The sequence below is a fragment of the Culex quinquefasciatus genome, chromosome 2 (assembly GCF_015732765.1).
Source record: "Culex quinquefasciatus strain JHB chromosome 2, VPISU_Cqui_1.0_pri_paternal, whole genome shotgun sequence".
NCBI classification, from domain to species: Eukaryota; Metazoa; Arthropoda; class Insecta; order Diptera; family Culicidae; genus Culex; species Culex quinquefasciatus.
Genome location: NC_051862.1, coordinates 182,056,429 through 182,082,939, shown reverse-complemented (window position 1 = coordinate 182,082,939; position 26,511 = coordinate 182,056,429). Strand labels below are relative to the sequence as shown.

Sequence of the window (26,511 nt, the reverse complement as noted above, 5' to 3'; positions counted from 1 at the left end):
AAACCAATTTACTCGCTGTAGGTTATAACACAGACAACAGACGTAGCGGCTAGAACAAAATATTTTGAAAATCGTGTGTAAAAACATGGCTGCCGCATCCTGCTAATCTACTAGCGCCATCTGTTAGCCTGTTGCCACTCTCTAAAGCAGCCATAATGGTTTTCTGAGAAGGTGTGTTTGAAAATGCATCACCCAGAAATGTTTAAAAAATATATTATTTCAATTTTTCGAAAAAAAATAAATTAAAAGGTATAGATTATGTTTTTATGCTATAGTAAATCTACTTTAATTATTAATTAACACGATTTACGAGCAAATGGAAGTTTTTTTTTCATTTAATTATCGATATTTAAAAAAATAGTCTAATCTGTTGCTTTTTTAAACACAGCAACCAAGGCCGCGCTTGAGGCTGTAAAATTCTTGCTGGTTGTGTTTATAAACAAAACCAACAGAGGTGAGCGAAAAGGAGGAGGAGACCCGGTGGAAATCGGGAGGATGGGCAAGCGTTTCTTGGAGGATAAAAGATTCCGAACCAGAAACTAAACAATCCGGAATTGTCGAAGAAGGAAAAACAGCAAGGTATGACACGGTAAAGTCTGGATGTCATCGGCGCCGTCAGCCGTTTTTGCCCCAAACGACCGCATTCCGAAGATTATCTCCGGAACCGACAAACCAGCTACCACGATCATTTCAACGCTCACCTTTAAGACATCAACCTCTTCAACGCCCTCGAAACCCACCCCACCTTCAAGTGCCGCCACTTCCGGTGAACCCTCGTCGCCATACCAAAGGCATGGATCTTGAATGTTCTCCCCGGCGCGTCAGATTCCCCCACCGGATTTCTAGTGCAAGCGATCACAAACACCAGAACCAGAACAAACGATTACAAACGTTGGAAACCAACAAAATGAAAAATGACAGTAGGCGGAAAGCGATATTTTGACAGTGGGCAATGTGTCAGGGCAAAGCGACTGCAGCGCCACAAACGGATTGCCACAACTAAAAAATCTGTAGCAATGATTTACACAAGTAAAGAATCGAGCCCAAACGTCTGTTGTCTGTGGTTATAATGAAAACATCATCCCAAGTTTCAGCGCCCTCTAGTGGGGGGTGATTTTGACGTTTGATTGCCTATATCCAGTGGTAATTTTGAATGATCTGTTTTTTTTTAAACAATCAGACCCGCTCCGCCAAGCCCAAATTTGGGTTTGTTAAAATTGAAATGCATGCAATTCCCACCTTTTCTATCTACCTTGAGCCATGGATGTGAATCAAAGTGCAAACCCCCCGTTCGCTCGCGCCATCTTCCTTTTTCGCCACTCTCCCATTGTAGTGTTCTCTTTTTCCTCTCCGTTGTAGCGCTCCCCGTGGCGAACCGTCGACGTCGCTTCATTGTAAGATGGCGCTCTGAAGAGAACGAACGTACAGAAAAATCGCTCGCGCCGTCCTTCGTTTCAACTACGGTTGTGTGTGAAAAGCCAACTGCCACTGCTAGGAAGACTGCTCGCGCGCACTATTCAGCCGCGATCAAAACAATAACAAGTGTGTCGGGCCGGGTAGCGGATTACGCGCGTTCCGGATCTCGGTGTGTCCCCGCGGACAAGTGCGTGTGTTCCGTCGCGAAGTGAAATTTTTCCGAGGTCACGCAGCCAATCCAAAATGGCGTCCGGTCGCGAGTGGTGAATTTTTTTCGCAACGGTGAAAATTGTTTTTCTCGGCACGGGTGCGGATTTCCGGACGGATTTTGCCGGTTTTCGATGTGTGGTGGCCGGGGCCATTTTCCGGACGTGACCCCCCTCGGCTGGAACCTGCTTTAGGTGGGGTTTTGCAGCAAAAACACCTTCCAAATCGACATGAGTCAGGTAAATCGCTTGTTTTGACCGTAAATAAAGCACTTCCGGCTAAACCGATCCGTTTTTCATGTCCCGGGGTCCACGGCGCCGTCCGGCAGCAGCGTTAGGGCGTGGCGTGCCCCCAGCCAAAGTCGAAAACGGGGCCTCCAGCGAGCCAAGTCTTGAGCCCGTCGCCGTTTGTGGGTCTAACCGGCAACCAAACAACCTCCGTTAGAGCCGGAACCGGTCCGTGTTCCACCCTGGAAATGTCCGCAAAAGCTAGCCCCGGTTCCGCCCTTTCCAACGAGCCCGGAATCGGCCAAATCGAAGGGGGACCCTTTTCCGCAAAATGCACTTTTAGTCAAAAGTTCTACCCTCCAAAACAACCAAAAGTGGTTCCTCACCGTAAATCCGGTCCTTTGAACCGCTTTCCGGGCCGTTTTTTGGCCTTTTCACCGCCCCGAAATGTGCCACGTCACGTGGAATTTTCTAGAAACATGCGGTCGCAATTTTCAAGCCTAAGAAAACGGGACTTTTGGGGCATTTTCTGCGGCTTTTGCTCGCCGGAACGTCTTCACCGGTGCTAATCCGGATGCCTGCGGTGGCCAGCGACGATTTTTGAGGCTTTTTCCCATTTTTTCACGATTACGTAATCGGTCCCCGTCCAAGTGAAAAACCTCTGCAAAGTGGCCAAATCGGCGATTTTCCGCAATTTTTCGACGCTTTTTGGCGCCAACGGAACAAAAGGGCCGGATTTACCGGGTTTTTCGGTGGATTTTGCTGATTTTTCCCCGTTTTTCACGCTATTGCGTCGTAACTTTATGGCCCCTTCGGTCCAGTGCAAAGTGCTTCAGGATTCCCTTGGAAACTAGCCTCAGTCGGTTCTGGAGGTTGAATTACGGGGAGTTTCCGGGTTTTTCCGCGGATTTGGTTGCGCCCGTTGTGGGGTGACCTTCAGCTGACCGGACGGTGTGGTGTGATGGTGGAAAAAGTTGAGCAGACTCGGCCAAGGCCCAGCTTACGGGAACTTTGGGACATTTGCCCTGGAGGAAACATCCGAAATATCCGTGTTTTGTGTGTGATTTTGATGATTTTTTGTTCTGTGAATGATTCTAGTTCTAGAATGTTGAGTAAAGTTTATCGGATTTGTGAGATTGTTGAAAGAATGTTGTGAAAAACAATTGTGTATTGTGAACATTAATAAAAATTGATATTTTTTAAAGAAATCTCGTCTTTTTGTTTTGTTTGGGCTGAATAAATTACTGTTTTTGTTAAATTTGCTTTATTAAAAGCAGCTGCTTCATCGTAAATTGAAAGGATTTTTACGTAAAACAAAGTATAATTACAATTTTCGAAGTTTTCCACAAGTTCTAAGGAATGTGTCAGGTTGTTTTGTTAGTTAACTAACTAATCAAACTGTATTTTTATATTTTTTTGTAATATTTTTTTACTTTTTATCATCGAAACATTGTTTAAAGCAATCTACTTTAAATTTTGAATACTAACTAAAAGAGATAATTGTTGTAAAAAATTAGAATACTGAGAAAAAAATAAACATAAATGTTAATAACTGGTTTAGTAAAATTGGAAACAAATTATTATTTTTTAAATATATCACAAATCATATCGAAATAGAAACAGTGTTGTGCTAAATTATTATTGTAATCAAAATTTACAAAGGAATCTCTCAAATACTTAAGAGCAATCATTTTTAAATATGTTTTAATTTTTTATGGAAATATTAAAACAAAAAAAAAAGGTTTTTTTCATTTGATATGTGAATGTATGAAAAGATTTTTTCAAAACTTTTGTGAAACATTACCGAAAATTTTTAGTTCTGTCATTTAGATTTTCATACTACTTTTTTTTTGTTAAAATTAGTCAAAAGTTTTTCAAAATTTAATAAAACAGTTTTACAAAAACCTACCTTATAATTTCAATATTGCGAAAGCCGTAATTTCTCAACCTTGTGCATTTGTGTATCATTTTAAAATAAAATTGAAATAAATCTTTGTTAGCTCTGACCTCTTCGACTGTTTGAGCTGGAATGAGCTGCATCCGCGCGATGCAGCTCTATTTATACTGGCGCCGAGAGTTCTCGGAAGCACCAGTGTTAGAATTGAGGGCAGTATACATGTGGTGAGAAGAAAGTCACTTTTATTTTGAGCGGCTAGAAAAATGTTTGAATTTAGTTTTTTTTGGCAGATTAATTCAACAAACATTTAAACTTTTTTGAAGATTTTTATAAATTCTAATAATTCCAAGTTCTCGAACATTTTAAAATTTAATGTTGTTCTATCATCGCATTTTTTTTTTTCTCATTTAATAACAAAGCACTTTCAGCAAGTAATTATTATCTACCAAGTTTAAATTTGTGTTGTCAAACTTCATATTAACGTTAATAAATTAAAATTGGTTTAATGGTTGTAAGGTATTTTACTGATTTAATTAAAAAAGTTCTTTTTAGCAAAAGTCTATTGTAGTTGCCATTGGTTTGTTTTATAAATAAATTTTCAAGGCAAGACAGCGAGCAAAATTCAAACGCTCTTAGAATCAAAAAGCTATCTCGCTCGCTCCCTCTCTCTCATAAAAACAAAACAAGAGCAACTCTCTCACTCCTATTAAAAAAGAGAGCAACGCTCTCCTTCTTTGGAAAAGTGAGAGTTACCTTCTTGCTTTGCTTGCTGTCTTATCGCAATTTAATTTATTTTTTCTTGTGGTTTTATTTTTTTAAAGACATCCTGCTAGTTCACATTGTATTCCTGATATTTTTTTTTTACAAATTATAAGATGCATATAGAAGGAACCGCCATGAGCAAGCAATGTGATCATTCAAATGAACCAAATTCGAAAAATATTTCTTGCTTATTAAAAAACAAATTACTCTCAAATATTTTTTTAGTATTTTACACATTAAGCATTCATAATCGCTTCCGTTTCGAGCTCAAAATTTAAAACCTTCTTCTTTCTCTCCCCGCGCCCCAGCAGTCCAAGGAGGACAAGAGCGACTCGGAGAACGAGTCGAGCAACGACAGCAAGAGCGAGTCCGGCTCGTCGGACTCGGAGAGCGAGAGCGGATCCGGCTCGTCGAGTTCCAGCTCGAGCGACAATGAGGGCGACACCACGGGCGGAACGGCCGCGGACAGCAGCGGCGTCAACACGTCCGCTGCCAACGACAACGCGCAGGATGGGACGAAGCCGGAGGAGAACGGAAACGACCACCAGAGTGGTTCTGATGCGGAGCAGGAGGAGGACCAGAGCGAGTCGGTCAGCCGGACGCAGATAAACAATAGCGAAGAGACGAATGATAAGTCGAGGAGCAGCGCGCAGACCGGCGGTTCCGGAACGGACGATAGCGATGACGACGATGCCGATCGGAGCCAGGAGAACAACCACAACAATAACAACAACAGTGGAACCAACAACAATAGCGACTCGGAGGACAGCGGAAAGCCGAGCAACGCTAGCCAGAGTCAGGAGGACGATGACGATGATGACGATGGGTCGGCCAGTCATCAGTCGGAGGATGAGGAGCATTCGTCTAAAAGTAGCTACGATGTAATATTCGCCTCCCGTTTGGATCATTGGTTGTATTAAATTGTTACTTTGATTTTTTTTCTCTTCTTGTTGTGTGTAGGATGAGGACTACGCGGCCAACAAGCGACGGAACAATGCCCGGAAGAAGGCTGCGGCGGCGCAAGCCCGGCGAAAGGGTGGCTCAAGCAGTGCGGCACCGGCCAAGAAGAAGAAGAAGAGGTAAGGCACATAGGACATTTCTTGTCAGCTAGACTCAATCGTTCATGATGGTGATCGTGAAACAATCACAAGTTATTGTGGGTATTGAAAGTCTGTTCACAATTAATAGTGTTTGTTGTGCTAACTAGAGCACAGAGGCATCGATATTCTGAAGCAAACCTCTTTTTAAGATTAAAACAAAGTTATATGAATTGAAATTGTTGGAATCTGTCTCTTATACCGAATCACAATTCAACATTTGGCTCTTTTCCTTAATTTCTCTCATTTCCAAACAGTGATAAAATTATTCTCTCGTAATAGTTATCTCTCATGCTGATCTTTCTTGTTTGATGTTTCGCGCTCTTTTTTGGTCCGATTCTCTCATTTTCTCACTTGCGAGATTTTTCTATTTTAATGAAATCTCTCATGAGTGAAGAGTGAACTATTCTTGCCCACTAAAATGAAAATAATGACAGTTCGTGCCTCTTTTTATTTTCAAGTTGCAAGATTCCTGCCAGATTCGGTGAATTTTGGAGTTTTTTTTTTAAGGTCAAATAAACCAAATTTCCAGTTTTTGCTTTTTGGGTGTTTTTGAAACCGCCTTGAGTCAAGGGTATTAAAAACACCCAAAAAAGCAAAAAACTAAAAATTTGGTTTATTTGACCTTTAAAAAAAAAACTCCAGAATTGGGTACTAAAGCCCTATGTCAATTTTTATGTACAACTGTAAAAAACACGATTAGAAACCATTTCTGACCACTTTTTTTCATTTTAATGCATTTTTTTTTTTAACAAGACAATTTTTTTTTCGATGGATCAACTATGGTCCCCTTGGAACGAGCTGTCAAGTAGGAGCTTTTCTGTCAAGAAGGACCGCGAGGTTAATTTTTCAAAATTGATTTAAAAATCCATTCTGAACTCTTTGTGGTCGTACAAAGGGTCATTGTACCCGGAAAAATAAGCTTTATCGCTGTAAACAATAATATCAGCAATCTATGCTTCATTTTAGGACCCAATTGTACAATTTCGTAAAATTAAGTTTTGTAGCCCCATTTTATAACCGATTATAAGTAGCCCGTGCGAATCTCAAGCAAAACAATGTAAATGGGCCAATGTCGAAATGTAAACAAAGAGTCTATCCTGCTCACGTCAGTTGATGTTGACAGGAACGGGCTGGATAGACTCTCTGTTTACATTTTGACACCGGCCCATTTACATTGTTTTATAACCTCCAATAAATAAATTTTACATATTTTGTGTTTATTTTTCCCAAAAAAAGTTTTTCTTTTTAATGGTTTTGGGTTAAAATCGATTTTTTTGAAAATTTATGATTTTATTTTTTTATTTATTGCATATATCAAATCTCAAGTGAAAAAGAGAAACTTTTTCTCAACGCGGTGGTTATTGAACTTGATCGTAATTTCTCAACTCACGATCACTAGCGTGCCCAGGGTGGGGCAACATGGGGCAGTTGCCCCACCATCCTCGGAAATTTGTTCTAAAATTGGACAGGGGGTGTCCATAAACGACGAAATTTTCAAAACTCTTATATTTTTGCCCCACCTTCCTTGAGGACCTGGGCACGCTAGTGCTCACGATAGAGATTTCTTAATAGTTAGATTACGATCTACCATCGACAAATTACAACTTACCATCAAGAAATTACAATCTATATTTGAAAAAGTTTTTTTTTTATTTTTGTGATCAAACAAAAATCTGAAAAAACCAAAATGCTCAACAATAAAAAAAATAAGTAAACTAAATTTTACATTTTTTTAAAATGATAAAAAATTGAAAAAAATAAATTTCAAAAAAAAAAGTTTTTTAATATAAATATTATATTTTTTTTACAAAAATGGTTTATACGGAATAAAAAAACTGCCAAGCTTCATTTAAGCTGTTTATTTGTTTTTGAGGTTTTAAAATAAACAGCTTTTTTTCATTTTTTTGTTTTTAAATGATTAAAACTGTGTATATTTAAAAAAAAAATATGTTCTATATTTTTGTGGTATTTTATTTAAGTTTCAATTGCGAGATTCCTACTCGAAACAAGGTGTTCAATGGCTTGATTGTTGAGGCAATTGCAAACCTCTTTTTACACCTTAGCTTCCCATCCACCCCGGTATTCGAACTGACGACCTTTGGATTGTGAGTCCAACTCCCTACCAGCGACTCCACCGAGGCAGGACCCAGAGAGACGACCCCTACATCTGGACTGAGCTAACGACCTAACCTTTTAGGTTAGACCAGGGTGGCCACCTCGGGAAAAAACCGGGAAAACCGGGAAAAACCCGGGAATTTATTCCATCGGGAGAAAACCGGGAAAAACTCGGGAATTTGACTGGCAAACCGGGAAAATATTTTAAGTTTAGTTAAAATTCGACAAATTCCTCTTAAATGAATTCAATGTATACTTTTCTCTATTAGAATATTATACTATTTTGTGTAATAGACTCAAGCTACTAGGCTTTGGTTTTATTTTCTTCTGTTGAGTATTCCATGATATTTTTCTTCGGTGAACTTGCTTTTTTAAATAAAATAAATTGTTCAAGGCCATGCTGTAGACTTGGCGCTATGGCTATGGCAAAACAAGATGTCTGAAGGCTTAAAACAGTGAGGTAATCCAAACCTCTTTTTCCACCTAAGCTCCCATCCTCCCCGGGATTCGAACTGACGACCTTTGGCAGTGAGTTGGTTAAGCCTGGGCCATTTACTTCCTCATTCCGACAAATCTCGTCTCGTAAAATGCCATCGGGGCCAACTGGGGGGAAATGCAACCACGATTTAAAAAAACCACCGGACCCGATTTAAAAAACAAATGTTTGATAAGCTGCAATATTCCGATCAATTTCGCGAAAATTTACTCAGCCGTATGATTTTTGAAATCTTATTTCAATAAGTATTGAATTCCATAAGCACAATAAACAATTGACTAAATTCATCCGTTTAATTTTATTATATATTTCAATATCAACTTAAGGTTGCACAGCAGCCAAGGAAGTTGTTGCCTTCTTATTTTAAAATTGTCAAACTTACGGATTTAACCCTTCAACAATATGATTGTAAAAATTGTAAAAATCTGCTTTATTTGTTTTGTAGACAGTACTTAAGGGGATGAATAAAAATCATATCGATAGTTCCCATAATTTTTAAGATACTTAAATCCGAAAAGCGTGGTGCAAAAAGCTCTACTTGATGTGCGCCGTAAAAATAATAATATAGTCCAGACTCGATAATATTTCGGATAATCGAAACTTCGGATAATCGAGTCTGGACTGTACACAATTTTTACTGTAAAACATTTGGTGGAATTTCAAAAATCTGTTTTTAGTAGTATTTTATAAGATGATTTTTGGCTTTCTCAGTCTAACAAATTATTAAGGACAAATTGCTATGAAACTTTGTCTTTGTGTTATTAAAACAGATTTGAGTACTTTTGTATAATTTTAAAATGTCGGAAATATTTGGTATTTAAGATATTTTTATATAGTTATTTGGGAATCTTTTAACAGATAAATGCCTATCAAATTGTGTTCAAATTCAAAACACTTGAAATATCTTTCTTGCAAAATTTGTTTTAAAACTGTAATTTAAATTTTAAATAAAATTTTCAGATATTTTAAAATTACAATATTTTCAGAGTTCTACTGCAAAATAGTCATTTCAATACAAACAGTCACTTTTATGTGGATAGGTACTACATCAACATAAAAGTTGAGTTTTTGTTGGGTTTTATTTAATTCTCATCTGAAAATTTATTAAAAAAATATTAACTCAATTTTGACTGTTTCGGTTGTGTTGTTCAGAAAATCGCAGCACAGTCAATTGATTTCTTACCATTTTGTGTTGCTCAAACTTTTTTAAACATCAAAACATGTTTATTTTTTTCTTTTTTCTATGTCCGTGCATAACTTATTTGCAATAAATGTGGCAAATCTTTTTTACCTATTTGATACATTGTAGATCCTATTTCCTGCTTTCCAGTAATAATTTATGTAATTCTCAAAACGAAAGGTATACGTTGTGTATACGTTCAAAAAGTATTTTGATACTAACGTCAGTCTATAAAAAACATAGTAATTTGATTTAAAACTATATGGAAAAATTCCTTCTGGCCTCGGGAGAAAACCGGGAAAAAACCGGGAAATTGAAAATCCAAATCTGGTGGCCACCCTGGGTTAGACCGGGCCAATTTTTTTTTAATTTATTTAATAATTTTCATATTTTACTTCAATCTAAGATATATTTTAAGTTGCCCTCTTTTTTAGAAATTAATTTTATAGTTTTCGTTGATTTTATATTTTAGGCAGATGCGCAGTAAAAAAAAGAAACTACAAACCCGCATTTTTTTATTTTGTCTAATCTAATTTAACACAAATGGAGCCATTCCGATGAAAGCATGCTAGAAAGTCTTGTTAATAGATTACGCTTCAAGCACTTTTCTTGTCATTTTTTAATAATTGCAGTACATCCGAGAACACTCGAAAAAGTGTTACAAAAGTTAAAGCGGCCAGCCCTACTGCGTTGTGTTTGCCGCAGAGAAGATTCTGAGAACGGATCACATCTCACAGATTTACAGATGCGTGGACATACCGTACCAAACGCTTCACCAAAACGCTTTTTTTATTCTTAAATTTTAATTTCTATGGACGCTCTCTTTGTAAATTCTTTCATACAAAGGAAGAGAAAATCTATCCCTCTCTCTCTCTCTCTCTCTCTATCTCTCTCTATCTCTCTCTGGCAGAATCGCGTTTCGGTATTAGTGCTTCACGTCGCTCTCTCTCTCTCTCTCTTTTCTTTTGAGATGCGAAGCTTATTTTGTAGCCTTCCTTTAATAGTTTTTTAAACTTCTAAAAAACGTTTTCCCGCAGATTATGAGCGAACTCCATTCAAATCTGCTTGTTTATTTTTGTGGAACTTTTGTCATGTGTTCTGCCACCTTTTTTACATTGAATAATAATATAAAAAATGCATTAAAATATGTTTTTTTTTTCTACTAAACATCAGCTTGAAATCTTTGGATCGGGTCTTAATCCAAAACTTGATCAAAAGTGGATTCATGGTCCTTCCTCATATATTGTTTCAAAAGTTGACTATTTTCTCGGCCCGGGAAACCCGTCGGAATGTTCTAGAACGTTTGCTTAGTGTGTCTACTGCGCAGAATCCGGAAATTTTCCTCCGTTTGACGAAATGCGACGCTATAATTAACATAGACCTTTTTTTTCGAGTTGAAATTTGAACAACCTTGAACTCGAAATCGCTCGCCGCTGACTTGCCTCTCTCTCTCTTTTCGCTTCTAATTTCAGCAGCGGCAATCGCTGGAAGTCGGACTCTTCGGAGGAGAGCGAAGATGCCAGCGACCAGGACAGTTCCGATGAGGATGCCAGCTACGGGGCGGCTCGGAAGGCCGCACCGAAGAAACGGGCCGCTCCGGCGCCCAAAGCAAAGCCAAAGCCCACGAAGAAGAAGCGTGCGGCGGCGTACTCGTCGGACAGCGGTTCCGACGGGGAACAGTCCCGGCAGGGTCGAAGCCGGCGGGCAACGGCCGTCAGTTACAAGGAGGCGAGCGGGGATGAAGCGACCGACAGTGACGATCTGCTCGAGGTCGATCCGGAAGCGGAGGAGGCAGCTGCTGCGGCGGCCGCTGAGGAGGAAAAGTCTGAAACGATCGAGCGGATCCTGGAGCAGCGTGTGGGGCGGAAGAGCGCTACCGGAGCCGGTACGACGTGCTATTCGGTGGAGGAGAGTGGCGATCCGAACGAGGGCTTTAGCGATCGCGCCGACTCGGAGAACGCCGAGCAGCAGTACTTGATCAAGTGGACGGGGTGGTCGTATCTGCACTGTACGTGGGAGTCGGAGGAGACGCTGAAGGAGCAGCGCGTCAAGGGGATGAAGAAGCTGGAGAATTACATCAAACGCGAGCATGACATTGCGTTCTGGCGGAAGCATCAGGCCGGCCCGGAGGACATTGACTATTACGAGTGTCAGCAGGAGCTGCAGCACGACCTGCTCAAGAGTTACTACAACGTGGAGCGGGTGATTGCGCAGGTTGAGAAGCCCGAGGGGGGACTGGATTATCTGTGCAAGTGGGAATCGCTGCCGTACGCGGATTCGACCTGGGAGGATGCCAGTTTGATTGTAAAGAAGTGGGAGCGCAAGGTGGAGGAGTTCCGAGAGCGAGAGGATAGTCGGAGGACGCCGTCCAAGCATTGCAAGGCCATTCGGAGTCGACCCAAGTTCCACCACTTGAAGGCTCAGCCGGACTATTTGGGTGTGGATCGAGGGCTTAAACTGCGCGACTACCAGATGGATGGGTTGAACTGGTTGATTCTGACCTGGTGTAAGGAAAACTCCGTCATCTTGGCCGATGAAATGGGTTTGGGTAAAACCATTCAGACGATTTGCTTCCTGTACTACCTGTTCAAGGCGCAGCAACTGTACGGGCCATTTTTGTGCGTTGTTCCGCTGAGTACGATGACCGCGTGGCAGCGGGAGTTTGCCATCTGGGCACCGGAGATGAACGTGGTGACGTACCTGGGGGATGTGCCCTCGCGTGAGATTATCCGGCAGTACGAGTGGTGCTTCTCGAACCAGAAGCTCAAGTTCAACGCCATCCTGACGACGTACGAGATTCTGCTCAAGGACAAAACCTTCCTCGGCAGCATCAGCTGGGCGGCGCTGCTTGTCGACGAAGCGCATCGTCTGAAGAACGACGACTCGTTGCTGTACAAAGCGCTGAAGGAGTTCGACACGAATTATCGGTTGCTGATTACGGGAACACCGCTGCAAAACTCGCTCAAAGAGCTGTGGGCGCTGCTGCACTTTATCATGCCGGATCGGTTCGAGTCGTGGGACGCGTTTGACCGGCTGTACGGTAACACGACCAACGACAAGTCATACTGCAAGCTGCACAAAGAGCTGGAACCGTACATCTTGCGGCGCATCAAGAAGGACGTCGAGAAGAGTCTTCCGGCCAAGGTGGAGCAGATTTTGCGCGTAGAAATGACCTCCATCCAGCGGCAGTACTACCGGTGGATCCTCACCAAGAACTTTGACGCGCTGCGCAAGGGCATGAAGGGTTCCATCAACACATTCCTCAACATTGTGATCGAGCTGAAAAAGTGCTGCAACCATGCACTGTTGACTCGACCGACGGAGTTTGAAACGCAAACCAACCAGGACGAAGTGGTCGTTCAGCTGCTGAAAGGGTCCGGCAAGCTGGTATTGCTGGACAAGCTGCTCTGCCGGCTGAAGGAAACCGGCCACCGGGTGCTGATCTTCTCCCAGATGGTGCGCATGTTGGACATCCTGGCGGAGTACCTGCAAAAGCGGCACTTTTCGTTCCAACGGTTGGACGGAAGCATCAAGGGTGAGCTGAGAAAGCAAGCACTTGATCACTTTAACGCGGAAGGTTCGACCGACTTCTGCTTCCTGCTGTCGACGCGAGCTGGCGGTTTGGGCATCAATTTGGCCACCGCCGACACGGTCATTATCTTCGACTCGGACTGGAACCCGCAGAACGATCTGCAGGCCCAGGCACGAGCGCATCGAATCGGTCAGAAGAACCAGGTCAACATTTACCGACTCGTGACGGCCAAGTCCGTCGAGGAGGACATTGTGGAGCGAGCGAAGAAGAAGATGGTGCTCGACCATTTGGTCATCCAGCGGATGGATACGACGGGACGAACCGTGCTGGACAAGAACGGCGCCAACAACACGGCGAATCCGTTCAACAAGGACGAACTGTCGGCGATTCTCAAGTTTGGCGCTGAGGAGTTGTTCAAGGAGGATGAAGACGGGGATGACGAGTTGGTTTGTGATATCGATGAGATTTTGAAGCGGGCGGAGACTCGGGACGAAGCGCCGGAAATGCCCGGCGATGCGCTGCTGTCGGCGTTCAATGTCACGACGTTCGACTTTGACGAGGAGAAGGAAACGCAAGCGATTCGGAAACCAACCGCGGCGAAAGCGCCGGTGAATGCCGCCGATCAGGAGGACACGAAAGACTGGGACGACATCATCCCGACAAACTTCCGGGAGTTGGTTGAGGCTGAGGAGAGGAATAAGGAGTTGAGTGATTTGTATTTGCCGCCGCGGCGGAAGACACTCCAGCAGCTGAACCAAGCGAACGAAGAGGGAGCGGCGGGTGGTGCTGCCAAGAAGCGGAAGAAGCGCCAGGCCGAAGAGGACAGTGATGAGGAGGAGTCGGACGGGAGTGACGACGGGAAGGCCAGTAAGAAATCGTCGAGTAGGGGACGACCTTCGAACAAGGAGAAGATTGGTGGGTTTAACGACACAGAACTGCGGCGGTTCATCAAGAGTTACAAAAAGTTCCCGGTGCCGTTGAAGCGACTGGAGGCGATCGCGATGGACGCGGAACTGCAAGAGAAGCCACTGTCGGATTTGAAACGGGTCGCGGAGCTGCTGCAGGAGCGTTGCGTTCAGTTCATGGAACACTCGAAGGAAAACGAGGAAAAGGAGAAGAACGCCACGGCGGAAGAAAAGGGCAGCAAGCGAGGTCCTCGGGCAGCGTTTTCGATCCGCTTCGGTGGGGTGTCGTTCAACGTGAAAACGCTGCTCCAGTGCGTGGAGGAGTTGGCCCCGTTGGACGAGTTTCTGCCGGCGGACGCGGACGAACGTGCCCGGTGGGTGCTGAACATCAAGACACGGCCGGCGAACTTTGACTGCGAGTGGAACAATGAGGACGATTCAAGGTTGTTGCGAGGAATCTACCAGTTTGGCATTGGTTCGTGGGAGGCCATGAAGATGGAGGATTCGCTTGCGCTCGGCGATAAGATCTTGCTGAACGACGTCGAGAAGAAGCCGCAAGCGAAACATCTGCAGTCCCGGGCCGAGTACTTGTTGAAGATTATCCGGAAGAATCTCGAGTTGAAGAAGGGCAACGGGAAGAAGCAGCGTAAGCCGAGGAAGCCACGGGAGGGGAAGACGGCGATATCGGCGGCAATTGTCCACTCGCCGGTGCACTCGGCCAAGGATGAAGGAGAGGAGGGTTCGTCCAACGAGACGGCGGCCGTGGAGAGTTCGAAGGCCAAGCTGAAGAAGGTCTCCGAGTCGGATGCGCACCATCACGAGCACGATGCCAGTTCGAACGGACCGAAGGAAGAGCACCATCACCCGCACAAGGAAAAGAAGGAGAGAAAAAAGAAGGAAAAGACGAAAGAGGGCAAAAAGAGCAAGAAGAAGAACACCGGGCCGATGCACTTTACCGCGAATAACGAACCGGCGCAGCTGAACATCATCGGTGATCTGGATCCGAGCGTGTTCAACGAGTGCAAGGAGAAGATGCGGCCGGTGAAGAAGGCGCTCAAGACCCTGGACAATCCGGATCAGACGCTGCCACCGCAGGAACAGGTCAACCAAACGAGAGCCTGTCTGCTCGCGATCGGCAACCAAATCAACCAGTGCTTGACGGCGTTCAAAGATCCGGAGAAAATCAAGGAGTGGCGCAGCAATCTGTGGTACTTTGTGTCCAAGTTTACCGAGTTCGACGCCAAGAAGCTGTTCAAGCTGTACAAACATGCGCTGAAGCGAAGCGAGGGCGAAGAATCGGGCGCGGCTGCCGGCGGAAGCTCGGAGAAGAAGAAGGACCATCACCACCACCACCATCATCACCACTCGAAGGAGGGCGGCGGAAGTGCGCAGAACTCTCCCGTCAAGGACAAGTCGGCGAAGAACGTGCCGGGAACGCCACAGGCGTTGCAAACGCTCGGTAAAATCAAGAAGATCTCCAAGAAGGACAACGGAAGCCAGAAGGTCAGCATGGAGGTTTCGACGCCGTTGGCCGACCGCGAAAAGGAGAAGGTTCCGATCGAGAGGCGCGAGCGCAAGGAGAAGAAGCGACATCACCAGGGCGCAACGGGAACGCCGGATCGAGGGGCGGCTTCCGGGGACGATCACCGGAAGGAACAGCGAGATCGATATCTTGGGCAGGACGGTGGTGGTGCGGGTAGCGAGGAGGACGGTTCTCATGGCGCCAAGCGCAAGCTTGAAGACGGGGAGTTGGCTGATGAGAATAGCAAGGAGTACAAGCGATTGCACGGTAGCGGTGATGGGCGGTGAGTTGAACTCGCGTAGCTTTGAACTTGAATTTTAAAATTGTGTTTTATTTACAGCAACAATCGCGATCGGGACAACAAATGGGACGAGTACGGTGATCGGGGAAGAGGCGGCGGCATGGGACGCAACAGTGGTGGAATGCCACGTGGTGCCGGAATGTTCCCCGAAGGACGTGGACCGTACCCGGATGACCGGTGGAGTGGTCGTGATAGGTGAGATTCGATTGCGAGTTGAAAAGTGGTAGCAATATTTACTTTGTTTTCGCATTCTTTAGGTTCAGTGACCACAAACGGGACCGATACGACGGCTACCATCGGAATGCACCCCCCGGAGGTTACCACCGGGATCACCGAGATCGGGACCGGGGTGACCGTTCGTTTAAGGACAAGCGAAGGTAGTACCGAAAAATTCTTACCCGTCAATCCAAATTCTAAATAAATTGCAATCACCAAACAGATATCCGCCTGGTGGAGGTTCCAGCTATTATGGAATGCCACCCGGAGGAGGAGGAGGTGCCCCCGGTGGATACTACCCGCCTGGCGACAGCGGTTCCTACCGTTACGGAGCTTCTGGCGGTGGTGGTTCCGGCGGAGCGGACTTTATGGACTATCGAGACGGAGGAGGACGCGGACCAGGCCGAGGAGGTGGCGGCGCCGACTACGAAGGACGAAGGCAACCGCCTCCGCCGCCGGCCAACCCGTAAAGACGACTATATCGAATCGGAAATATAGTGCTGTGTGTAGTAGTTGTACAGAACAGAGAAAACAAAGCAATTGCTGGCAACACTGCCAGCGAAGTGTGTTCCACTTGGTTTAATTAAATTATGCGTTTTCTAATTTTATTAAGTCGCCACCAATTTAGTGAGAGATAAATTAACAAAATGAACCAACAAAGATGCTCAGTTTGTCATTAGTTTGATAAGTTTCCGCGAGATGTGTGGCGCGTGCGCGTTTGTCATTTTTGATACCTCAACTTTCGTCCCCGTATTTTGTTTTTAAGCTGATAACGGAGAATATCCGCTAGAGAAGAAAAGCATTTTATTTCTACGCAGACACGCACGCGTTCACTCTCAAAAAACACACACGCACTCTGATAAGTTGTAAATATAGATTGTATTTTCCAACCGACCGATAAACCAGCAGTACTTTAGTGTGTACAGAACAAGCATTCGTATTCGCATGAACGAACAACGTAATCTTAAAAATCACAGCAGGTTCTCTAGCCTAAACTCATCATAATTGTAGTGCAAGCAAAAGCGGAAGCAAGAAGTCAGTGAGTGTAAAAATTACAAAAAACAAGATTGCGAAAGACTGGCAACTGTCGTTCTTAAGGCTAGGGCAAAGTAGGTTTGTAGAACTATTTTAATTTATATACCACAAGAAACTATTGAAAAAGAAAAACAACTAATTGTCGATAGAAAGTCTATTTTTACCTAAACAGAAGGAAACAAGCGAACAAGATTAAAAATCCACTTGAAAAACTAAATCCAACCTTGCTGGCAGTTTAGAGTGTAAATCTCCTTAAAAAGAAAACAAACAAATAAGCAATTAACTCCTATCTATCATAAAACTTCTTAATTTCTGGTTCCTGTAAAAGGTCGCTAAATGCAAATAGTGAGGTGAAAATTACTTTGTGATTCTCAAAACAACCGATTTGGGTGAAAAAAAAATAAAAGAAAAGAAATTAATAACCACACAAATAAACAGGAAAATAATCTCAATCAATAATTCATTTTTGTTTTACCTCTTTTATAACTCAATCCGAAAAAATAGCAAAAGATCAATTCTCTTCAATATCGACCCCTTTCTACAAAAAATAGTAGTTTATGCAACAAGTTGCAAAAAGAAGATTTTTTCAGCACGAGTCGTACATTTATCCAACGAGGTTTACCGAGTTGGATAAATACGACGAATGCTGAAAAAATCAAGTTTTGCAACAAGTTGCTTACAACATTTTTTGCAATTCCGAAAAACGCTTCTTGAATGGAATTTTATGTCAAACATTCATGCGTTTAGTAAATTCACCGTTCAAAACAAAAAAAAAATATTTAAAAATGTTACTTTTCGATAATAGTGTTGAAAAGTTCAACTTTTCAGCACCCATTTCAGTGCTGAAAAGTAGAACTTTTCAGCACTGGTATTGAAAGGTATTAATTTTCCTTTCTGTTATTTTTGGTAGGGAAAAGTAGGCCGTTTCGTTTCTTCAGAAGGACAGGAAAAGTTGACAATTTTACAGCGGAATTGCAAAAAAACTTTTTCAGCATTATTTCTAAAACTTACAATTTGTTTTCGAAATGTGTTTGTTCTGCCCAACCATTCTCGATTATCATCTTCGAAAAAGTTTTAGGGGTTGATAACGTAAAGTCCAAGCAAAATACCTAGGAATTAACACGGTTTGATACATAATCCAATTTTGCGTTAAATGTTTATGTTTGGAGTTGTTGTATTTTTGAAGCTTAGTGTTGCGAATGTTTTTTTTTTGTTTTTAAATATTTCAATTAAAAAAATAACTTTCCCTGTATCACAATGTTTGATAGGTACTTTCAGTTATAAAATTTATTAATATTTGTTGCAGTATTTATTAATACATTTTTTTTATTTCAGAATTTTTGAAATGTTATGTCTTTTGACACTGTATTTTTATTATTATAATTATAATTTAAATCTTTTTTAGATTTCCAAAAACTGTTCACGTTCCATTGTTCACGAGGGGGGAGGGGATTTGAGATTTTAAAAAGTGTCGGATAGCATTTCTGCTTAGTAACTAACGTTATAACACCCTAATGTAATCCTAAAATTATGATTTTTTCGTTTTTTAAGTTGCGCTGTCGTTTTTTTACTGACCACCCTGTACGATTTGACAGCATTTTCATGTGTCAATTTCTTTTTCAGTGACAGATTTGCAGTGTTGCCATTTTGTCTAATAGGTTCCAAAAGCCAAAAAAAGTTCATTAGGGTGTAATACGAGGTGTAATAACAAAATCGATTTTCCAGCACAGCAATTTTTCAGCAAGTTTTTCAGTTCCTTTTGGGATGGGACCATCCACAAACCACGTGGACACTTTTTTGGAATTCTCAACCCCCCCCCCTCGTGGACAATTGTCCATACAAAAAAAAATCTTTTTTGTATGGATCGTGGACAATCGCCATACCCCCCCCCCCCTAAAGTGTCCACGTGGTTTATGGATGGTCCCGATCTTAAACAACTTCCAAAAGTTTGGGAACAATTCTGAAGTTTTTTTTTTTTTTGAAAAGGTCCAATAAACCAAATTTCCAGTTTTTGCTTTTTGGGTTTTTTGTTACCGTCTTGAGTCAGGGGTGTTAAAAACACCCAAAAAGCAAAAATTAAAAATTTGGTTTATTGGACCTTTTCAAAAAAAACTCCAGAATTGGTTTAATCCTCACTTTGCGCAAGACGATTAAATTATTTATGGGAATTTGTATGGGAAAACCAGGGTTACCAGGTCTGAATTTAAAAAAAAGTGGCAAAAAATCTGGCAAGCCACTTTTCTCAAAGCAATGAGAAACATTGTATTCAAAAAAGGTGTATTTTCACTTGTTATACATTTTAGCTTCATTACATAAACAATATACATCTATTTAATAAAGTCTGGAAGAAATATTTTTTTTATATTTTGGCTCAAAAAATTAGGCAATGCCAGATTTATCTGGCATCCCTGGGGAAAACCCATTTTTTATTATGATAATTATAAAATCCACGTGTCACGCTATGACAAACCCGGACTCGTATTCGGTTTCTCCAGAAATAACTTTACAACTTCCCCATGATTTTTGAGTAAAATACATGTTTTTGACCAGTTTAGAGAACGCTGTATTTTCTTTTAGGAAAAATGGTGTGCTAGAGTGTGTGAGCTCGGGATTAGATAAATCTCTTGAAACTAAACCAAACTGTTTACACTCAACCCCCGGTGGTTGGTCACTTTTTCGTTTGACACTTTTTTAGTTTGTACCCCGTTGGTTGGTCAAAGTCAAACTAAAAAGTGACGAACTGTCACTTTTTACACGGCGCTCACACCCACTATCAAAACAAACGTTTGGTTGTGTGTGTGAACTCCGTGTAAAAAGGGTGTCAAACTAAAAAATGACCCCGTTCGTTTGACAACAGTTGGTGTCAAACCATCGGGGTTTGAGTGAATTATCACACTATGGCAACTACGCCGAAAGCAACTTTTTTTAAATGTTGAATTTTTGAGTATTTCAATCTTTTTTTAATTGTTTCTCCCAGGAATCTCAAGCGCATGCACCGCGAATTTGTTTGCTGCAGCATTAAATCTAAATCAGCATTAAAGAGCAGATTCATTGGTTCGAATTTTCCCCACTGAGAATTTCGGCTCGAGCCTAAATCGACTCGAGGCTTGAGCCAAAATTCTCGCTGGATGTCGCTACATCGCATGTCCGCTAATTCGAATGCTCGATAATTTGAACTTATACGAATTTAAAACGAACTCAAATGTCAAAACTGAGTTGTCAACAGGGTTGTTAAAATATCAAAGTATCAGCTCTCAGCAACTACAATTCTCTCGCCTGAATATTCATGCCTCAAATACAACAGCTCTTCTCTCTTCATTGAAACTCTCAGCGCCGAACATAGCCGAACACGTTTTCGTGTTTACCCACTCGCGATTGACATTTTCCTTTTCTCTCTCATTCCCGCTTCCACGATCATGCTACCACAACAGCGTTTAACCACAAAAGCCGCCACAAAACCAATTTCGCAAACGCAGTTTAACAGGACGTCATGCGTGGTCGGCTCCTAATCGCCATCTCGCGTTCTCTCATTGCAGTTTTGGAGAGATTGAGAGACTCAGCGGTGAGAGCGCATAGTCGAGGAAAAGGGGAGGAGTGATAGACAGAGAATGACATCGCTGGGAATCACGAGACACAAGAAGAGATCTCACAAGCTACAGTGACGGCCGCTATACTCTCGGATATTTTTGGTGCAGAGATAATCTATTGATAGCTTTTTTATCACTCATTTGCAACACTGGTTGTCAAACTAATGTTTACATTACATTCCAATCCCTTTGTTAGTCGATTTCCGACATTTCCGAACTTGTGCAATGGTGGTTGCATGCTTTTGACAGTTGCCACTTGCCAGTCGTTCCAATAGGGTCCATGTAATTTTTACAACAACGGTAAAAAAATACGACTAAAAACCATTTATGACTCGATTTATGATCACTTTTTTTCATTTTAATGCAAACAAATAAATTGACTTAACAACATTTTTACGATGGGTCCTCTTGGAACGAGCTGTCAAGTAGAGTCTTTCATATCAAGAGCCCGTTTTTTATGTTTGTACAGCGGTCAAAACCAGGAACCATTTCTTGTCACTTTTTCTCATTTTAATACTTTTTTTTTATAAAAAGCATTTTTTCGATTGATCCCCGTGCAACGAACGATTGGTCCCCGTGGAACAAGCTGTCAAGTAGAACCTTTTCTGTCAAGAAAGACCTTGAAGTTAATTAAAAAAAAAAATGAAAAAAAATTACACTTTAAATCCTTAGAGGTCGTACCTAGGGTCGTACTCAAAAATAAGCTTTCTCGTTGTGAACAATAATATCACAAATTTAAGCTTAACCCTCTACTGCCCAAATTTTTTTTTTCGAAAATATTTATTTTTCCTGCGTTTAGGAGGTAATTTTGAGCAACTTTTGTTCTACGAAAAACTTTACTTCTTTGTTTTATGTTTTTCTTGTTTTGTTTTTAGTATTTTAATTTGCATTCATCTTGTTTAGTTTATGTTTGTTTTTAGTAATATTTGGCCTATTCTACCACCTAATATAATTACATTTTGCCTATCTAATTTTTTCACGTTTTTTCAGTCACTTTTTCAATTTTTTGCATGTTTTTCATATTTTTTGCTATAGAATAATGCCATCATCATTTAAATTGCAAAAAAAATGCGTAGAGGTTACTGATTACTGCATACTTCTTTTTACTGAAAATATAGGAAATGTAAACACAGCCAAAGTTGACCCCTTAAAAAATTACATTTTTAAAAACATTGCAAAGTCACATAAAACAAGTTAAACGTTCCAACCTGTAATTTTCTAAAATTTTAAGAATTCTTCTTTCCAATGCTTTTTAAAGATCAAAATCTGTTGGAAAATTTATATTTGGCGATTTTTTAGATCGAAGCCCGTCTAAAGGCGGGGTTAGGTTGTAGAGGGTTAAATTTAATTCGAAGGCAGTTCAATTCAAATTAACGACACCGCTCTGTATTTAAAAATACTTTTCAAGTTTTTGTACCAATTTGGCAACACTGAGTAAAACTGCCAGCACCAAACAACAAAACTGACAGATTACGGGACCTGCGAGCGAGTCGAGGCGATCTGTGTGTGTTCGGTTCGCGGTTTCGCGTTTTTTTGTAATCCGCGGCCAAGTGCATCGCGTTCCCGTCCGTAACATCAAACCCTGCGGGTGAAATACGGTGCCGTGCCGAAGCTGTGTAGTGGCGTGATCCTGGTTCCGGTTCGTTTATGGGGTGAGATTGTTCCAGCCGTTCGTGTTTTGTGTTCCTAATGAGTGATAGAGGAAGGTTCCCTCAAATTGGCGGGTGTTGTGGTTTTGGGGCTCTTCCGGATGTGATCTATGTTGTGGCCAATTGAAAAGTGGTCAAATCCTGCTAGAAATACGGGGAAATCCTTAGGAGTTTCCAGCGGCCGTGAATTCAGCAGAAAAGGTCAGTGTTTCCCAAATCCGGAGCAAGCAAAAAAGTGCATCGTCAATGTCCTGCTCAGTGTGTGCATAAATTAAGCTTCTATTGCCGTCGAAGGTTGCATAATTATCGAGTGTGTGCAATAAGTTCCAGTGCATTGTGTTACAAGTTTACCTGAAACAAAATGTTTCCTGTTCTACTAAAGAAAATCAATTCCCAATTCGTGTGCCAAAAAGTCCATGTGGCGCTATTTTGAGCGGTGAAATAATTCCAATTGGAAAATCCGTGCAGCCCCGCACAGGGTTCCAATTGCACACAGCAGCGTCGGAACCAAAACCCAGATCTCGTTGTCCCTCCAGCCAACCTCTCGGTGTGACCTTCTCCAGTTGCACCTGCCAGCCTGTTTGTGCTGTTGATGCTGGTGAGTATCTCATTGATTTGCTTCTATTTTAGATGTACTTGTCCATACCAGGTCATATCGAGCTTAGAGGGATGCTTGTAATTGCACGGTTTTGTCCCTGGACGGGTTATTTATTTGGGGAATATCGATTGAATATCGATGAGTTATTACTTTGTGGAACTTTTTAAAATTTTAACTTACTGTACAATTCCAGCCCAAAACAGGATTTTTTTAGGTACTTTTTTCTCGACCCTCTCCGATTTCAATGAAACTTTGTAGACATATTATTCTAGGCATATATAAGCCATTTTTGTGTATATGGAGCCAGTAACACTCGATAATGACATTTGAGAAGGACGTACGTGTTTTCAATATTTTTGTATTTCGTAATATAAATATTGCTGTATCTCGAAGCCGTTGCACCGTATCAAAAAGTGGTCAAAGACAAACTTGCAGGAAATTTGACGGGCTTTCCGAAAAAATACACTGAAAGAAAAAAACACTCTACTTTTATGAGATTTTTTGATTTTTATGTTTAAAAGTTAAATTTGAAGGTGAGCCCACGATTTTTTTTCGCTCAATTTTTTTGTGAAAATAGCCTAAGATGTTACAAAAAGACTCAAGAAAAATGCAGGATGGAGCAACTCACCTAAAAATATACAAAAATCATCTACTGAAACTGTTTTTTTGAAAAGTGCTCTAAACGTCAAAATTTCCAAAAGCCGAATACGGGAATCGATTCTCCAGACAATTTTACATAAAAGTCACCATATTGACCATTGTCCTAAGTCCAATCCTTGTAAAGTTACAGCGGTTTTAAAAATAAAAATGTAGAAAAAATAGGGTTTTTGATGGTTTTTGGCAATTTCAATATGACGGACTTGATTTTTCAGTTTCGAAAATATTTTTACCGAAAAGCTCGTCCAATTTCCCATAAGTTTGTCTTTGACCACATTTCAATTGAATATATGGGCTTACAGATATAAGCTAATTACATTGCTCATAATTCAAACATAACATTTTTTCAGTGTAGTAAAGTAACCTGGATAATAAATTAATTATATCTGTAAGCCCATACATCCAATTGAAATGTGGTCAAAGACAAACTTAGAAAATTGTTAAAATATGTTATGTATTTTTATCAATGCATCTGGAGTATTTATTTCCAAGATATCGTCGAACTAAAAATGTGTCATCAAGCTCTTATTAACAAGAGTATCTATATCTATCTAAATACAAAACCCATGGCGCATTGGTTGTTTGGAGAAAATAGTCTAGAATTATTTTTTCTTCAGTTAAAATCCAAGCGATTGTCCACGCTCCATACAAAAAATATTTGTTTTGTATGGAAATTGTTCACAGGGGATTCCAAAAAAGTGGATGGATGGTCCTTTACTTGTTACTGTAAACAAATTTTGGACATGAGCAATTCCCTATAAAAACCGGAAATGGTTTTTTTTGTATTTTTTTATTTGGATAAAACTTTGTGGGGGCCCTTCCCTATGACCAAAGAAGCTATTTTGTGTCCATAAAAGTCTCCATACAATTTAAGAAGCTGACCATACAAAAATAATACATAAATATTCATAAATCTGTAACTTTTGAGTGAATTTTCTGATCAATTTGTGAGACTTAGAAAATATCAATTTTCCTGTTTCTTTTTCTTTAAGCATCTGTAAGTATCTCAACAACAATAGGTCCAATCTTCAATGTTTCTTAGACAATTTCATTGTAAATTTTCTGAACTTTAAAAAAAAAAAAAATATATATATATATATATATATATATTTTAGAAATGGTCACTCATGGTCACTATTTTTAAAAATCGATAAACTGCAAATATTTCGCCTAAATCAAACTTTCGGTGGCAGAAAATTTGTTAAGTACATTTTGATTGCAAATATTTTTCAAAGTTTATGTCACCCCCCTGTCTCATTGTTCCTCACTCTTTTCGGCCCATGGGTAACAATTAGACACTTTGATTTTTCTTCATTTAACATTAAAAAATCTATGGAAATCTTTCAAAACATGAATTGGAAGTTATTTTTGACATATTTATTTAGTATGAACTTCATTTAAGCAAAAATATAAAGTTATTTGGTAAAATATATGAATTTTACAAAATTCAAATACTTTTTAGTATAACTTTTGTCAATTGAAGTTTCAAGTTGACAAAATTGCTTGAAAATGTTCGAAGCAAGTCACCTGCAATGGAACAATATAAAAACATGATGTTTTACTAGAAAAGTATTGTTTTTTGTAGAATGTGTAATTGTTCCCCAGCTGTCTCATTGTTCCTGCCAAGTACGTCTACAATGAGACAGTTGAATAATTCCGGCTGTAGACGTCAGATCGATCTCATATTTTGGGCAATGTTAAAACACATTAAAAGAAAATCTGGAGTTTTTTTTTTGAAGAGGTACACTGCCGTTCTACGCATAATTGTCCCATGTCAGTTTTTGACGATTTTGACTTTATGCCATTTTTAAGTTTAGTCTGATGTGTACTTTAAGAAAAACACATAAAATCTGGTACTTTGTTCGGAAACTCATCAAAAAGAACACCAAGTCTGTTTGTCCCATCGTTGAACTTCTACGCATAATTGTCCCACCAAGTATTTTCTTACACGGAATCATTAGTTTTACTAAGCATTATGCCTTGTTTACCTGTTGTATAGCAAGAGGATCACAAACAAGGTTGATAAACTGCTAAATGGGGCGATTAGGGACACATAGGGCGAATAGGAACCCACGGGACAATTATGCGTAGAAACACAGAAATCGGTCGAAAAAATTCAATTGCGTTTTTCTCAGGTGCACTTTTTTGAACATGGGACAATTATGCGTAGAACGGCAGTACAATAAACCAAATTTATAGTGTTTGCTTTTCGGGGGGTTTTTGCAACCGCCTTGAGTCAGGGGTATTAAAAAACACCCAAAAAGCAAAAACTGAAAATTTGGTTTATTGGACCTTTTTTTTTAAAAAAAACTCCAGAAACTCAACAAAAAACTCATTAAAACATGCTGATGCAAAAAAAAAAATACAAAAATCGTTGAAAGTTTAAAACCAAAAGTGTCTCATTGATGACTACCCTACCCTGCCTATTTTTTACTCAATAGTCCTCAACAATACCTACAACTTTGCCGAAGACACCAAATTGATTAGAAAATTCACTCAAAAGTTACAGTGCCAAGCACGATTTAATGGGAAATTTAATGTTTTTTTTCGAATCTGCCATAGCTCATTATTTTTTTTCATTTAGAACAAACTTTACGTTTAAAATTTCGTATTTTTTTCTAACTTTGAAGGGTTTTTTTTTTCAAGTGTAACAATGGTCTACAAAGTTGTAGAGCAGACAATTACAAAAAAAAATAATTATATACCTAGGGGTAATTCTCCGCCAACTCACACAGCAGTTTCCCCGACCCCTCTTCGATTTGCGTGAATCTTTGTACTAAGAGGTAACTTTTGTCCCTGATCACGAATCCGAGGTCCGTTTGTTGATATCTCGTGACGGAGGGGCGGTACGACCCCTTCCATTTTTGAACATGCGAAAAAAAAGGTGTTTTTCAATAAGTTGCAGCCTGAAACGGTGATGAGATAGAAATTTGGTGTCAAAGAGTCTTTTATGTAAAATAAGACGCCTGATTTGATGGCGTATTCAAAATTCCGAAAAAACGTATTTTTCATCGAAAAAAAACTAAAAAAGTTTTGAAAATTCTCCCATTATCCGTTACTTGACTGTAAAAAAAATTTGGAACATGTCATTTATTGGGAAATTTAATGT

At 40.7% G+C, this 26,511-nt stretch overlaps 2 protein-coding genes across 5 annotated transcripts in view; both read left to right on the top strand.

Annotated features, from left to right (window-relative positions):
• The first annotated feature begins 1,383 nt into the window (after positions 1–1,383).
• Positions 1,384–17,312, top strand: LOC6033238 (chromodomain-helicase-DNA-binding protein 1). 2 transcript variants are annotated; one of them, XM_038258488.1, is made up of 7 exons: positions 1,384–1,862; positions 4,821–5,390; positions 5,470–5,588; positions 10,873–15,642; positions 15,700–15,855; positions 15,918–16,037; positions 16,100–17,312. In XM_038258488.1, the coding sequence occupies exons 1-7, from the start codon at positions 1,854–1,856 to the stop codon at positions 16,344–16,346; spliced, it is 5,991 nt and encodes a 1,996-aa protein (XP_038114416.1). In that variant the 5' UTR covers positions 1,384–1,853; the 3' UTR covers positions 16,347–17,312. The 2 variants fall into 2 exon arrangements, with proteins under 2 accessions (XP_038114416.1, XP_038114415.1); XM_038258487.1 differs by having other exon boundaries at positions 4,818–5,390.
• A 4,650-nt stretch (positions 17,313–21,962) lies between these two features.
• LOC6033261 (inositol-pentakisphosphate 2-kinase) overlaps positions 21,963–26,511 on the top strand; it is a 233,718-nt gene continuing 229,169 nt past the window's right edge. For all 3 annotated transcript variants that reach the window (XM_038251592.1, XM_038251594.1, XM_038251591.1), the window contains exon 1: positions 21,963–22,745. The gene's annotated coding sequence lies outside the window, so the exon portion shown is untranslated. The remainder of the gene's footprint in view (positions 22,746–26,511) is intronic.